The sequence below is a fragment of the Gymnodraco acuticeps genome, unplaced genomic scaffold (genome assembly GCF_902827175.1).
Source record: "Gymnodraco acuticeps unplaced genomic scaffold, fGymAcu1.1, whole genome shotgun sequence".
Classification (NCBI taxonomy): Eukaryota; Metazoa; Chordata; class Actinopteri; order Perciformes; family Bathydraconidae; genus Gymnodraco; species Gymnodraco acuticeps.
The window spans coordinates 290,590-307,500 of NW_022989883.1; the positions used below are offsets into that span (position 1 = coordinate 290,590).

General features: G+C 41.4%; 1 protein-coding gene across 1 annotated transcript in view; it reads left to right on the forward strand.

The window, feature by feature from the left end:
• The first annotated feature begins 2,623 nt into the window (after positions 1 to 2,623).
• The window catches only part of ep300b (E1A binding protein p300 b), a 41,256-nt gene continuing 26,968 nt past the window's right edge, over positions 2,624 to 16,911 (forward strand). The window contains 13 exon segments of the mRNA XM_034198789.1: positions 2,624 to 2,717; positions 5,619 to 6,205; positions 7,744 to 7,920; positions 10,051 to 10,348; positions 10,776 to 10,889; positions 11,660 to 11,890; positions 12,591 to 12,693; positions 12,803 to 12,850; positions 12,852 to 12,932; positions 13,218 to 13,335; positions 14,996 to 15,242; positions 16,338 to 16,415; positions 16,767 to 16,840. Coding sequence (XP_034054680.1) covers positions 2,624 to 2,717; positions 5,619 to 6,205; positions 7,744 to 7,920; positions 10,051 to 10,348; positions 10,776 to 10,889; positions 11,660 to 11,890; positions 12,591 to 12,693; positions 12,803 to 12,850; positions 12,852 to 12,932; positions 13,218 to 13,335; positions 14,996 to 15,242; positions 16,338 to 16,415; positions 16,767 to 16,840 — 2,250 coding nt within the window.

The following is a 16,911-nucleotide window of genomic DNA, read 5'->3' on the forward strand; positions in this document are numbered from 1 at the left end:
TTGTATGTTGTACTTCTTATGATGTTATTTTATCTTGTTTGCCAAAGACATATTTCCATTATATGTAAATCTGATGGACAATTAAGTATTCTGGATCTGGATCTAACACTGCTCTTAGCCAATGCTTCTGTGCTACCATTAACATTTTGCATTCAGGACTTTTGTAACAGAGTGTTTTCAGATCTGGGTATTTGGACTTTTACTGAAGTACAAGATCTTGGTACTTCTTCCACCTCTGCTGTTTGTGTGAGGAAGAGATCCATGGAGCGCCACTGTCCCCTACAGAAAGTAACTAGCCTAGAATAATGTATGATGTGTCGATTTGTATTAACCTAAATCTACAAAGTAACTAAATATGTAAAATAAATGTAGTGGAGGAAAAAGTTCAACATTTGTCAACAAAACATTTTAGTGGAGTAAAAGTATAACGTAATATAATGTGAAAATACTCAAGTAAAGTACCTCCATTTTACTTAAGTACAGTCGGCCTACTTGAGTAGATGAGTAACCCCACTGTTTACTTGTAATGGAGTATTTTCAGGCCATAGTATTTGTACTTTTACTGAAGTACAAGATTGTGGTACTTCTTCCACCTCTGTTACTGTTTGTGTGAGGAAGAGAAACACCGAGCAACACTCTTATACAGATTGAAACCGATTGAAACCCGTAAGATCACGGAACCGGTATCCGGACATTCCCGAACCCCTCCGAAGACAAACCTCCCCTCTTCCTCCCTCCTCTCCCTCCTCCCCTTCACGCCTAATGTTGCTGTACCTCCAACCCTCCCCCCCGTATCAGAGGAGTAGAAACAACAAGCCGCCATTTTGTTTGTGCGGACAGACCGTCAGAAACAGGAGGAGATAACCGAGAGGAAGGAGCGACTCTCCGGCTACCGACGGCCAGCCACACCGGGAAGGAAAGAAAGAGTGGAGAAAACCTGTCCGTGTTTCTAAGAGAGAGAAAGCATCACCGTGGAGGGAAACCGAGTCGGTGATATATATATATATGTATGCATGAGAAGGAAATACTCCAAATCCAAGGAAGGGGGTGTTTTGCGGAGCGGAGACAGAGAGGAGAGGCGGAAGAGCGCAATATATCTTATTATAAGGAGGAAAAAAAACTGCGAAAAAAGGGAAAACATGAAAATTCACTATGTGTCCGTCGCGGAGGAAGGAAAGAGTCCGCATAGACAATTATATAAATAAATTGCTGCCGGGCAGAAGGGAGAGGTGGAAAGAAAGACGGGTTTAAAGAGAAGGGGAAAAATTGCCAGGATCAACACGAAGGGGGGGCATTTCTCCATCACAAAGAGTAAATGAGAGGATTTTTTGGTCAGTGCAAAATATTTTAAAGCTAGGTGTCAACACCGATCTGAATCTTTCCGCTTCCGAAATAGCCATAATTTTTTTTTTTTTCGACCAATCGTCATTTTTTTAATTCACATTTTCGCCTGTCGCCCAAACTGTGCTCCGGTTTTTTTTTTCTCTTCACTTGCATCCTATAAAGCAGTGAGTGACAGCTAATTTTTGGGGAATATTTATCTTTTTATTTTTTATTTCAAGTGCTAAAAACCAAGGGAAACCCAGAGGAGGAAACCTCTTGTGGAGCACAAGATAAGTAACCTCTGCAAAAATAAAAAACTAATTGGATCAATCTGACTGATTGCCAATTAGACGCTGTGATTGCCCACAAGAAGTCCAAGAACTACATTCTGCATCAGGATCGATTGCACGGTGCTTTTTCTGACAAGATTTTCTATTTTGCCAACCCTGCTGCTCTGCAAGAGGAAAAAGGGGGTTGCAACAACCAAACGTGCAATACGAGTTCCTGACCCAGTGCCTTGCGTGGTCAAACACTAAGTGCATATTTTTTTGTCAGCATGCACATGCAAAAGAAAATACATGCATGGACATCTGCTATATATTCTCCTATCTGAGTAACTGCAAGTGTGGGACTTTCTTTCTGCAGAACTGTTATAGTATTTATTCAGTTTCTGTTAAGCCAATGCAAGAGTACTTCTTTAAACTGTATTAGAGAGCTACTTCTACTCTGCACAATTAAGTGAGATGTCTAGTCAGGTGAAAGAAATAGTCAATGCAACCGTGGATCTCATAACTGTTGCATGAGGAAAACGGCCTGCAGAAGTTAACCCTCCTGGTTTGTGTTTTTTGGATCTTGCTTATCTTTTTTGTTCGTGCCCTGATCGAGACTCCCCATTTCAGAGCTGAAATTACAGGCTTTCTCCGGCCGACTATGGCGGAAAGGACTGAAAGCAGCACGGAGGACGGATCTTGGGACAGTTTTGTGTCGCAGAAGAGGCTACATGAGGTTGTCAGAGGGGCCGCACACGCTTGCCTTTTTCGCCGACTCCACCTTCCCACCTCCTCCTGTTGAAATCAGTGAAGAACAGAATCTCCGAAAGGGGAGGGGGACTGATAGCTGCAGAGAGGAATAAACCGAGAGGGTGAGGAAAGAGTTCAACATTGCTCTCTTCTCCCCTACCGTCCCCCCAAGCGGTGGGGGAACGACCATTTCTTAAAGGGAAAAGGAGACTCAAATCAAAAGGAAATACGTTTGCCCCTCCGTGGATCTACAGATTTTTTTTTTTTAATTCGACAAAAATATGGCCGATAATGTCCTGGAGTCCGGCCCGCCTTCAGCCAAGAGGCCCAAGCTGTCCTCTCCAGCCCTCTCCGTGTCTGCCAGTGATGGAAACGGTAAATATAGGCATGCATTAACTTAGCTTCAGATAAAATATAAAATAGCTCCCAATGTGTGTTCATTAATGTGTTTGGAGTCCCTGCAGAGTTACTCTGCAACTTGGTCTGACACAGAGCTGCTCAATAACTAATGCTTTTAAATGCACATTTATTTGTAGTTTTGTTGATAAAAAAGCTAGTCTGTGAGATGTTTTTGTAAAAAAAGAAAAGGAGCAACTTTCCTGCAGGCATGTTTTGATGCGTTAGCCTCAACATGCTAGCTAACTAGCCACTAACTATTAGACCAAACAATGGAAGAGCAGAGTCACCCTAGTTTGATTCAAGTTGTCTTACTACTTTTGAAAGTTGATTTATGTGAAACATAAGAGCACACACTCACTAAACAGGATGCGTTATATTGTCTACCTAAAGGTAGAAACACAGCAACGTTTCCTGAATTAGCTTTAGGAGAAAGTAACGGTTACTGAGCTAGCTAGCTAACTAGCTGGAGGTAACATATAAAACACCTCAAACTGTGTGTTAATTTAGGATCGGTCTGTTGAGTCCCTGCAGAGTTACACAGCATCTTAACTGACACATCCGCTCCAGAACTTTTACTTTATTTATGTGTAGAAAAAGGCTAAACTGAGAGTTTGGTTTGTGAAAAAGAAAAGGAGCAACTTTCCTGCAGGGGTGTTTTGATGCGTTAGCTTCAACATGCTAACTAACTAGCCACCAACTATTAGACCCATCTCCAAACAATGGAAGAGCAGAGTCACCCCAGTTTGCTTCAAGTTGTCTTAGTACTTTTAAAAGTTGATTAATTTGAAAACATGAGAGCACATACTCCTCATTAAACACCAGGCGTTATAGTTTATCCATTAAAGTAGTAACACAGCACCGTTTCCTGAATTAGCTTTGGGAGAAAGTAACGGTTACCGAGCTAGCTAAGCTAACTAGCCACCGGCTCAGCTGAGCTCGAAGCTAGCAAAGAAAATAAGTGATTTTTCACAAACAAAACCTCATTCTGTTCAATAAGACTCATTTTCTGTGCGAACCAATACTTTATATAGTGGAAATAAACCCGTTTGTGGTGAGAAATGTCGTGTGCTTCACGTGTTGTTAGCCGCTGCTCTGTTTTTAGCGAACAATTGTCGTAGCTATTGTTCGTCACAAAGTTGCGCAAAGCGTTGTTTCCCAGCCGATTAAACAGCAGTGTGTACATGTTATACTTTTTGAAGCTTTTAAATGAAAGGGGGAACTCGATGTGCCGTCTTCGAAACATTTCTTTTCATGTCTTTTTGTTCAAAGGCTTTTAGATTCTCAATTGTAGTCGACCGACGAAGCCCATTCTTGTTCATCCTCCATTGTTTGACTCACTGCACGTTGACTCGGCGCTGCACTTTCTGCATTTACTCTTCAAAACGATTTAACTGTTAAATACGGTTCCCTTTTGTTAGGAATTGAACTTTATTTGAAAACTAATTCATTTCTACATATTGAAGCAGAAGCTGTACACGTATGGCTTCCTCTTGTTGCATGCATTTGTAACGAGACGTGCATGATAATTTAGATATTTCTTTGGTTTAGTCGCTTTCTGGAAAGTAGAAAAAAAAGAAAAGTATATAATTAAATACAGAGTTGATAAATGTACTCATATATTGTACTGAAGTAAAATTTGAAATACCACATAATAGGAATACTCTGTTTCAAGTAAAAGTAAGGTATTGTAACGTCCGAGGTGTTAAGGCTTCAACAGTATTGACATCTAAATATACTTGACCAAAAGCAAAGGTACTGCATAACATTTAAGCACAATATATATTTTAAATTATTAGATTATAATTATTGATTCAATAATCAGTGTTGTACTTTGTAAAAGTGGGGTTTATTTGAATCACTTTATTTAATACTGGGTAGCTTATCCTATGATGGTAAATATACATAAATTAGTGGATTTAAAGTGTGTATTTATAATCTAAAATGTGCAAAGTATCTAAATCTGTAAAAATAATTGTAGTGGAGTAAAACATTTGCCTACAAAATTGGTAGAGTAAAAGTATAAAGTAGGATACCATGAAAATACTCAAGGAAAGTAAAAGTAACTTACTTTTGTACTTGAGTAAATGTACTTCCACCACTGAACAAGACACAGAATTGCATGAAGACGTAGGTAGTATTTCTGCTTTTGTTTATTACACTTTTTTAACTTTGAAATGTTTGGTGGCCATACAAGCTCGCAAAGTAAGTTATGTACATTTCAAGTTTGAAACATGTGACATTTCCTTAAGTATCTAGGCCCCTAATACAGTAAATTCTCTAAACGCGTGAGGTCAACAACTCAAATGCATGCTAAAAGTCATCATACATGCAATAAAACTAAACATGCAGGTTATGTTTTAACCTGGGTTTTCACTATCAAAGTAGAGCTATCACTGCATTTCTTTCTTCTGCTGGATGAAACGTCTACTAAGAAAAATGTGTATGATTTTTATATATTTAGTCAAAAACGTTCCCATTTGCTGTTCAGTGGAAATGACTTCTGACACTTTTCTGTTTAATGCTCTTGCACAACATGATTGTAGATCCAATGCACACACCTACCTAGGTACTGTAATGTTTACTCTCTGCGGCTTCCCACCCCGACCCTACTGCGTTCACTCTCCATGTTTGGCACCCCATCAAACCACAAGCTGATGCCCAGGAGAGAAATCCAGGCTTTGAGCGGAAGCTAAATCTGCACTGGCTGTCCAGCTATGGGCTACAAATGAAATGGGTTTTCAAAATAATGTCAGCGTTTTAATTCGCTTAAATGAAGTTGGGTTTAAAAAATGTATGCAGTGCAAATCCTACATTTCCTGAGCTGTGTGAACCTTGTTTTTTTTCTAGTTTTTAAAGTTTATTTTCTTTTGTGCTTAGATTTCGGTTCACTTTTCGACCTGGAGCACGACCTCCCTGATGAGCTCATCAACTCGTCGGACTTGGGGCTGACTAACGGAGGGGATGTCAGTCAACTCCACACCAGCCTCGGCAGTCTCGGAGGAGGACTGGGTTTGGGCGGCCATGATGCTGCTGCCAAACACAAACAGCTGTCGGAGCTGTTGCGTGCAGGAGCACCCGCACAGCAGGGGGGCCCCACATCCAACAGCACAGGACCCGGGGCTTCCATGGGGATGATGGGGGGTGTCTCCCCTGGTGGACCTCAAGGCATGCCCCCCCAGGGACAGCAGCCTGGATTAATGCAGCAAGTTGGGATGGGTGGAGGGGTGGCAGCTCTCAATCGGGCAGCTGCCATGATGAATGCCCAGAAGGGCAACACTGGACAGCAGCAAGGCCTGATGGGGGGGCAGGTGATGAACGGCTCGCCAAGAATGGGTTACCCTGGCAATGGAAGCATGGGTAACAATAGTAATTTGTTGGCGGAAACCCTGCAGCAGGGCGGGCAGCAAATGGGACCCGGGGGTCAGGCAGGGATGAGACCGCAGCTACCCGGAGCATTGAACAAGGTAAGCACACATTGCAAATGTTAAGTTCTGGTTCAAACTTAAACTGAATTTTAAAATGTTTTAAATGCCGGCCTCAACAGATTATGGTTTTGTTTTGGTGCACTGCTGAAAACCTACATGTAGTTTTTTTTCAAAAAGAAAATGCTCTTTTACATTTGAAATGTGGCATTAACAAGAGTACATTCTCAAGGATATTGTAATTGTAATGTATTTTTATTTTGACAACATTTACAAAATAGGAATTACAAATATTGGTCGATATGTCATAACTCCAACATGGACGAGGGGAGCATGCATTTTGTAGGTTTCTGGCTGTTTTGAGTTTATCTACATGGTTAATTTAACTTATTGTAAGTTACTTTAGCATCAGCTAAATTAAATGTTATTAAGGATTATCTGGTACAATCAACTAAAGTATACATTTATACGTAACATATTGAAAAAGTGGCAAAACTCTGGAAATGGTTGTTCTTGATGGCTTTCTTGAGTTTGGTCAAATAAATGAAAACTGATGATGATGATGATGATGATGATGATAAATTCCCTCTAAAAGCCATTTACTCATGTGAAGCTGTAGACTTAAGTGAACCTGTAGTAGAACCTGTAGTAAACAGTATAGTGTGTGGTTGCTTGTTGGACTCTACTCTGCTTCACTGCTCTGTGGTATTGATGGTTAACCTCCTCGATATGCCACAGGATAGTTTTGATTTGAAGGAAGGTGTGAAGACAATACACCAAACCACTTTGTTAAATGATTCAGCCAAACTAGTAGCATAACTCTTTGGTGGTACACCGGCAAGCACCGGATTTTTTAAAACTAATGTCCTGTAGTTAACTTAAGCATGTAAAGTACGTGTTATCCATGTTCAATGCTGAGGAGATGGTGCAGTTGAATCTGTATAAATGATGAGCTGTAGGGACAGTTTGATTTACCTCCATTAATTGTATAGAAACAAATGAGATTAGTCGGTGGAAATCCAACAGTAGATGTTACTAATAATGATTCCTGTCTTGACTCAAATCTCAAGTTCTTTGTAGTTCAAATGTATTTGCTGTTTTAAAATAAGGAAAAGTTTGGGCATATACGGAAGTAGCTGGAAAAATGTAAGCTGGATCTTACACCATAGATGGTAACCTTTTTCTGAACCATAAAGAGTGGCATTTACATTGTAACTACTACTATTAATTCATTGTGGAGTAAGGTCAAGGCAAAGGGGAATTAATACTGTCACTCATTATGAAGGAATATTTACCTGTAGTCCCTTTAAAGTAATTCCAAGAAGTATCCTTTGCACTGCCGCAGCAATTTTAAAACAGTTTTAAAGTGTACTTTGATAGTTGTATTTGTAGTTGTTAACTAATGTAAGAACACATTATAAAACTTCGGCATATTTCATCTTTGAAAATGGAATATCACTTGACTTGCTACTTAAGTAATGCTTTTAAAGGTCGTCAGAGTAAATTTATTTCATCTCTAAATGATCCATTCTCTTCTCCTCTTTCTCATTTCTCTTTGTCCCCCTCTCTTCTCTCTCCAGATGAATATGATGACCAACGCGGGCCCCTATGGCGGTCCGTACGGCCAGGCTGGCCAGGGGCTTCCTGGAGCAGGGCTGGGCCCTCAGCTCCAGAATAAGGCAGGGATGCCAAACAATATGGCCGCCCAGTTCAACATGGACAAGAAGGCACCGCCGGGTCAAGGCATGCCTGGGATGGTAAGATCAGTTTTTTTTCTGCTTAATTAGAAATGTATATTATGTTGAAGGTCACCTATTATGCAAAATCCACTTTTTCATGTATTTTCTTCATCAACATGTGTCCCCTCTTCTTCATGTCTTTTCTACATCAACATGTGTCCCCTCTGTGGAAAGAGACTCTGAAAGTTTCAGGAACAAAGATTCTCTCTCTTTTTGTCCTGATCCATTTCTATAAAAACCTGTCTGAAAATGAGCTGATCAGATTTTAGCCACTTTATGATGTCATAACGATGTTTTGTCTTGTGTAACCATTAGCCAATCACCAACCAAGGTAACCCCCCCCACCTTATCACCTGAATCTCCTCCTAGAGCACCATTGTGTTCTTTTTAACCAAATCTCTCTCAGAGGGGCGTGGGGAGGGGCTCCTTATTTTCATCTAAAGTAACAGACAGAGAATCAGCACTTTGGAAACAGGGCTGAAACAGAGGGGATTATGGGTAATGCTGCAATGACCTGTTTGGTGTTTGGAGCCAAACACTCCAGAGACATGTTCTGTATATATCTGAGACCTGTGATATATTGATGAAAAACAGTATAATAGGAGACCTTCATTCAAAATGAAGTCTCTCAAATTGTATAAATTAAAACATAATCAGTCTCAAGTCTTTTAACTGTGTCTCTAAAGCATCATCAAGTTATCACTAGTCCATGTGGCGGAAAGTTCCTGGTTAAGGGATTAGTTTGGTGACTTTCTGTCTAAAGTAGTCTAAAACCAATAATGAGTTGATCTCTAGAATATTTGCTTTTACATGGGCTGACTGTGTAAACAGTGTTTATAATCCTGTTTGGAGGTGTGTTTAGCCGTTGTCAAAGTTCAAAGCGGAAATCACAAGACTTAAAGACAGAAAATAATAATTGGAAATATTTGTAATGCCACATATCCGCACAGCCAGTGTCAAGGTGAACATCCTCTGTTGCACCTGGCTTGTGTTTATAACTTACTGTATATTATTGTCCTTCTCTGTGACTCATGTGCCCTTGACTGCCTCCCATCTATGTCATGCACTACTCTGCTTGTGTTTTGAATTTCACTTTATATCTGTGCCTTCTTTCTTCTGTTACGTCCCTTTGAGGATGGCTTTGACCACTTAAGTCATTTGTTTTGGGTCCCTTCATGTATTTACAAGCAGCTAAAACTTCACATCTTTTTTGACAAGCTCCTAGTCCATGCAAAGGGTTCTTGAGTCCTCTGAATAGAAACATGGTCATCACGACTGTTGTCTTGCATGGGATTATAGTGAAGAATTACCAATGCAATAATCTTACCTGCCTTAGAGAAATTAAACCGCCTTTTTGAAGTGAGATTAATCAAATGCCGCAGAAGTCAGAATGTCCCTGTCAGATGGCAGTGAGTCACTGAACGTTATTAACACCCTGTTCAATTGGGGGTCATTTGGCTCGGCTCTCTTAAAGCGCCGGCTGTTTCGGCTCCCAAACGGCTCTTCATGTTACCACAGTTTACCGCAGAGCCTCAGTATCGCCGCTGCGAGGCTCGGCGCTCGCAGTTCACGCGCATGCTCCACTAAAACCCCCCCCCGCTCATTGCTTCCAAATCGCGCACGTTCCGTGTTGTCCGGTAGCAGGCACCTTCGATGTCGGGGAAACGATCTTCAATACTCCGAAAATAATCCCACCAGACTCCTTTGCCCCTCCAACAGAGGGATGTCCTTGTCCTTTTTCCTTTTCGTCATTTCAAGCGATAAAAACTCTCGATCTTCTCTCGAATTATTAATATTGTTGGACGCCCTCGGCTCGAGTTCAGGGCGTCCCGAGCTGAATAAGGGCGTCAAATGACGGCAAGACGCCCCCTGGCGGAAACGCTGGTCACAGTAGCTTACAAATACTGAAACATAAAACCAGAACACAATCAACAGTCAACTTCATACTGTCTAATTACGCTTTCTTTATACATTTTCTTAAACATACAATTTTTCTTACAGCCCTTTTTAAATCATTCGGCAAAGAATTCCGCTTCTTTACGCCAAACTACAGAGTCACACATCTGCTTTAAAAATGAAGCAAGTATCACAAAACCCACCTTTCCCTGCGATAAGTAAGGTATTCTGATCCCGATCCTCTCTCCGCAGGCGTCTCAGCAGTCCGGAGCGGTGGGTGGTGTATCCGTCGGAGGAGTAGCAGCGGTGGGAGGCCCACAGGTCGGGCTCAGTGCCGTAGGGGCCGGTCCCGGCGCAGCGCCCCCTACCGCAGACCCCGAGAAACGGAAGCTGATCCAACAGCAGCTGGTCCTCCTGCTCCACGCGCACAAGTGCCAGCGCAGGGAGCAGGCGAACGGGGAAGTAAGGCAGTGCAACCTTCCCCACTGCCGCACCATGAAGAACGTGCTCAACCACATGACTCACTGCCAGGCTGGCAAGTCCTGCCAGGGTGAGTCCTTTGAATTATGATGATTGCTGCTTTTACGGTTGTGTGGTTTATATCAAACACTAAGGGCAGCGTTTAAAGTTGTCATGTATCTGCAATTCATTTTTTCCCCTTTTGCTTGAGTTGTTTATGTCCCTCTTGGTTTATCGTCGTATCAAAATTAGTTATTCGATCTTGAGCTTTACTGTACTCTCTCTCATCTGGATGTAGTTTTATTTCACTGAGTGACTCATACAGTAACTTTCTCATTCTCTGGCTTCTCTTTTTACTGAATGTTCTCCCTTTTCTCTTATCGTCTTTATTCCTCCTCCTCCTCTGTCACATTCTTCTCATATCACTCATTCTCCCTCCCTTTTCATGATTCTTCCTTATTTCTGAAACTGATCTCCTTTTCTGTCCCCCCCCCCCCCCCCCCCCCCCCCCCCCGCAGTGGCTCACTGTGCCTCATCCAGACAGATCATCTCTCATTGGAAGAATTGCACACGACATGACTGTCCTGTTTGCCTGCCGCTGAAAAACGCTGGAGACAAGAGGAATCAGCAGTGTGAGTGTTCCTCACTCTCTGTGTGTTAACTCTTATCATTAAGTCATCATTACAAAAGATCTATAAACCCAATTTATATATTAAATTGAGTTTTTTGACAGTTGCTCCATTTTAGAATAAAAATGTATACAAAAATAAGATGTTAAAGGTGGGGTAGGTAAGTTTGAGAAACCGGCTCGAGATACACTTTTTGTTATATTCCATGGAATGCTCTCAACATCCCGATAGCAATGAATAAATTAAATGCTTTGACAAAAAATCCATAAAAAATATCGTCTGTGGAAGCCGTGGCGCTGTAAAAAGCACGACCAATCATCTGAGCCGGCCCGGCTAAAGTAACTGGATGGCCTACCTGCCTGTCAGCCTTCCATCTGTGCACAAACTTATCTCGTGCCCTCATTGGTCATGAGCGCGTTCGTGTGTGTTGGAGGAGGGGCTCTGTGAGGAAGTGGCAGATTTCTTCCGGCTGTGTATTTTCAAATTCTAGCGCACTCGAGCTGGTTTCTCCAAAATGACCGACCCCACCTTTAAAGTGTGCAATAAAGGATAATATAAAAGACAAAGTATTTATACAAACATGTTAAAATAAAAATGTGCAAATATGTTTTTAATACAATTATTTATATAAATATAAAAAGTAATAATGTGTGCACTTTGGAAAATATGTAAACCAACGATTAATACAATTTAAAAAAAGTGTGCATTCAAATATATGCAGCAAAGTATTTGTCCACAGATGCTCATCCTCTGTCCTCTCTTTCTCCTCTCAGCTCTTGTAAACAGTGCCGGGGTGGGTCTGGTGAACTCTTTAGGTTCAGGGGTTCCCGGTGGACAGTCCAACTCTCCCAGCATGAACCCCCCCAACCAGATCGACCCCAGCTCCATCGAGAGAGCCTACGCTGCCCTCGGCCTCACGTACCAGGGGAACCAGATCCCCCAGCCGTCGCAGGGCAGCATGTCCAACCAGGGCCAGCCGGGGATGAGGAACCTCAACTCCATGGGTTCGTTTCTAATACAATCACATTTTTAGGTTTATCACTGAGAAAATATTATTTGTATTCTTGATCTTATGTCAGCATGTTATGCCATAGAAAACATAAACGCAAAGGGCCACTTAACAGATGTTTGAGAGCTTTAAAAGGCATTTCCTGTTTTTTTTAATAAGATGATTGGAGTCCCTTAAGTGTCGTCACAGCACATGTGTGTCTCTTAAAGGCAGAATAACCAACTAGAAATGTGTGTGATGGTGTTTGATGTTACCCTGCTGTCTTTTGCCTGCATTTTCTTATATGAAATGACATGTTATTTAGCTGAGGCTTTGATTCAAAGCAACTTGCATACACTTCAAAACCGTAGACATGCTTACAGAGAAATCTAGGGTAAAGTATCTTGTCCAAGGACACTTCGACATGTTGACTGCCGGGAATGATATCAAATCCTTGACCCTCTGATTGTTATACTGCCTTTTATTCCCTCAGTCACAGCTTGTTCAGTACATTTCCGTGTCAACCACTATACAAACTTAAAGACCAGGTGCCCAAATGGTGGACACACGACTGGCGTAACTGAGATCAGACAAAGCTTGTTCCAAAACAAGAGTTAATCAGTTTCCACCATAACGCAGTCGGGGCCTGCTTATAGTGTCGTACTAATAATCATGTCCTTCAAACTCTATAATCACAACTCTTTCACTCTTTCCAGGTGGAAACTCTATGGGAGTGAATGGTGGAGTGGGGGTGCAATCCCCCAACCAGTCGAGTCTACTGCCGAACTCCCTGCTGCATGGCAGCTTGAGTGCACAGAAGTAGGACCATTTTTATATTTCTTACATTGGACATTAACAAAGACAAACTATGTTCTGTTTTGGATGAAATCTCACTCCTTCCTTTCCTTCTTGTCTGTAATTGTTCTAGTTTGATGAGTGATAGTTTGGCGACCCTGAGCTCGATGCCCATGGCGACCCCCCCCCTCTGCTCCCGGCATGAGGAAGTCGTGGCATGAAGACATCACACAGGACCTCCGAAACCACCTCGTCCACAAGCTGTGAGTATGCGCCCTCAGGATATCTCACTAGAGCCGGGAACTAAAGAAATAAAATGTGTTGAAAAACAGCAAGGGGTAAAAATACAGTAGTAGCCGTATGGTGTAGTACAATAAATACTGATAGTTTAAAAGCTGGAATATGTATAAATACTGTATTTTCACTATGGATCCCATATGCACAGTATAGACAGTGGTATTGGATAATATTCAGCACCTGGTGTCATCCTCTTGCCTCAAGTTAATTGTATCTGTGTGTCCTTCTTGTTTGTGCATGTGTGAGAGTAGTGTGCAGGCAATCTTCCCCACTCCTGATCCGGCCGCCCTGAAGGACCGGCGGATGGAGAACCTGGTGGCGTACGCTCGGAAAGTCGAGGGGGACATGTACGAGTCGGCCAACAGCCGGGTAAGAAACCAACACACACCGAGTGTATCAGAATATTTTAAGACATGAGATAAACAGAGCGACTGTGACCAAACAGTGAGCCCACATGTATCTGTACTGCCAAGTCTTATATTGGCTACCTAGCTTACTTCGTCTCCTTCATCAGCCAGCATCCTTGGTATCTGTTGTTCACCGAGTTGATTCTAGCTAAGTAGCCAATATAAGGCTTAGTCATCTTGCCAAATAGTGAGCCCACATTTATCTGTACTGCTAAGTCTTATTAGAAATGGTAGTAACTCATTCATAAATGGGAATGTGTTTTACACTTTACAATAATGCTCCCTTTTGGCAACTATAAATGTTAGTAACTCGTAAATAAATGGTCATAAAGAGATGCCAAGAAACATCAAGATGGAAGGGGGGGAATCAACTCGGTGAACAACAGATACCAAGGATGCTAGCTGAGGAAGAAGACGAAGTAAGCTAGGTAGCCAATATAGAGAGATATACCTGGGGTATAGAGAGGCGAAGTCTCTCCCTTCTACTTCCGACCCATGGGACCTTATTTCGAAAAAAGTATGTATTGAAGTCAATGGGGAGAGAGAGATTATCTTTCGATCCCGTTTGTGCCACAAATTACACATATGATGTTTGTCAATCTTAAAAAATCATTTCTATGTAAAAAAAGTCAGTTTGTCGTAAAACTGTTGAAATAAAAGACTATGAAAAATACGCAACTAGAAAGACTACAAATCCCAGAATCCCGGTCCCGCATGCTGGCTCTCACAGAACCGACTAACTCCCCTTGTGTGTATGCACAGCTCTCAACGTGCCCAGACATGGAGTGATTTGTACCTCTTTTAATACTTTCCGCCTCATTCTGAAAGAGAGAAGTGAAATGTGCCAACGTGACGGCCGTCTTGGTGTGTGGTGCGAGACGGGAGATGTAGATCATTGAGCGTTTCACACAAAAAAAAGTGTTACTTCGCAGTTTTACGACAGTTTTTTATTTTTTGACTTGCAAAATGATCTTTTAAATTGCACAATTCAAACGGGATCGAAAGATAATCTTTCTCTCTTCATTGACTTCAATACAGACTTTTTCCGAAATAAGGTCCCATGGAGCTCCCCCGGAAAGGGAGGGACTTCGCCTCTCTATAAGGCTTAGTCATCTTGCCAAATAGTGAGCCTGTGTTGATGTATGAAAACTGTTAGAACTGGTTTATAAATAGTTCTTAATGATTAATAAAGTGTTTACAACCTAATTCATAACCTAATTATAAACCCTTTATGAATCCTTTATAAGGGTAGTCTTATTGTAAAGTGGTACCAAGGGATTTTAAAATAATTGAATCCAAATATTTATTTAAATATAGAAGACATTTTTTTTTGTAAAAATAGGATAAAATGAATTATGCAAACATTTATGTTGAAGTAAAAATGTGCACATTGTATAATATATCAAATCAATACAAATGTGTATATTGCAATGCATGGAGTGGTGTTGATACATATTTGAATGCCAAACTGCACAGTTAAAACGGTTTGTGTCAATCCCTCTCAGTTTGTAATCGTGTTGAAGCCATCAGTTTCCAGTAGAGAAAGTACAAGTATTAATGTATGCACTGTTGCGATTAAACCAAGTAACCTCCTCTGTCCCGGCTGGTGCTTCCTTTTCTAGGCGGAGTACTACCATCTGCTGGCAGAGAAAATTTACAAAATCCAAAAGGAGCTGGAGGAGAAGAGGAGGACGCGACTCCAGAAGCAGGGCATGATGCCCGGCATCCCCTCCCCTGGCCTCCCACAGGTGCCCTCCAGCATGGGACAGCCCCCCAGCATGGGACAACCCCCCAGCATGGGACAGCCCCCCAGCATGGGACAGCCCCCCAGCATGGGACAGCCCTCTATGGCTCCTGGACAATCACCAAGTAAGTAGACATTTTGTTTTAACCTCCTTCACACCCTTCTATGTGTATGTAGAAACAATTGAATGCATTCACACCAGACTGCAAATAATAGAAACACATTTGACTGCTTAGCTTTTAGATTTCAGTAATATTCTTAATAATTGGCACAGAAACATGTTTAGTGTTAAAGTAGAATAAAAGAACAAGCAAACAATTGTCCCATACGCTAAAATATATAATACTTAAAGGTGGGGTAGGTAATTCACTTCAGAAACACTTTTTGTTATATTCCATGGAATGCTCTTAACATCCCGATAGCAATGAATACATGAAATACTTTGACAATAAATACATACAAAAATGTCATCTGTGGAAGCCGTACTGTAAAAAGCACGACCAATCATCTGAGCCGGCCCGGCTAAAGTAACTGGATGGCCTACCTGCCTGTCAGCCTTCCATCTGGGCACAAACTGATCTCGTGCCCTCATTGGTCATGTGCGCGTTCGTGTGTGTTGGAGGAGGGGCTCTGTAAGGAAGTCTGAAGAAAGGGGCCGATTTTTTTCGGTTGTGTATTTTCAATTTCTAGCGCACTCGAGCTGGTTTCTCCATTCTTACCTACCCTACCTTTTAAGGACAAAGAAAGCCAATTCCATTACTAATCCAGCATTACCTTGAATTAGTAAAGGTAAATGTGTTTCCACATGCATTCAGGGTGAACCTAAGATCTGAAAATGTAAGAAAAGTCTTGATCAATTGAAGTAAAAACTTACACAACTCTTGCAGCAAAACAATAGTTATAATTGTATGTTTACAGAACCAGTAGCATGCCTTCCCAAGCGTCTGAATTGTCTGAACAAGTGCTGTTTATGCAGAAGTGTGTTGAACAGCAAGGGTTAGAGACAGTACTTGTTTAGACATGTGAGATCTAGATTATACTGCATGTGTTGAGTGACACCGTGTGAAACAAGTTTTCTTCAACAGCCTGAATCATTTATATAGTTCTTGGAAGTATTTCTCAGTTTTTCTCACCCTTTTTAAACTTATTTTAGTCACTTATGGTTTTACTAGTATTCAGTAATCCTGATTTATGATCCCTGTAACTCTTCTCTCCGTCAGATGGTCCTCACGCCGATCCGTCCATGGTCCGACCAGCTGGACCCAATCAGATGGTCAACAGGATGCAGAGTCCAGGAGGTACGTCTAGTATTTGTAAATTATATTATTAAAAAGGCAACCAGACTGTTTTCAACAATGAGGTCAGATCCAAGGTTAATACAAATAGAAATTCATGAATAGTGTATCGGACAGGCTTTGTGCTGCAGAAGAGGAGGCTTTAAAGCAATCCTAGTTCATAATTAGAGAGAATAAGAAACAAATAACCATGTAAGTTTACTGAAGAAGAAACAAGACCAATTAAGGACAAAGCTTCTGTTATACATACACTGTTGACCTTTTTGACATTTGGTATAAAAAGGGACCATATTTCTGTTCTCCTTGCCTTTTATAATTTTTCCATAAATAATTTCTGTTCTCCTTCTCATCTAGGAATGAACCAGTTTAGTCCGATGGGGATGCAGTCGATGGGTCAGAGGTCTCCTCTGCATGCTCCAATGAACCAGGTTGGCACCACTGTCTCATCTCTTTTACACACATTTCTGGGGTTATATGAATGTAATGCATTAAAGGGATT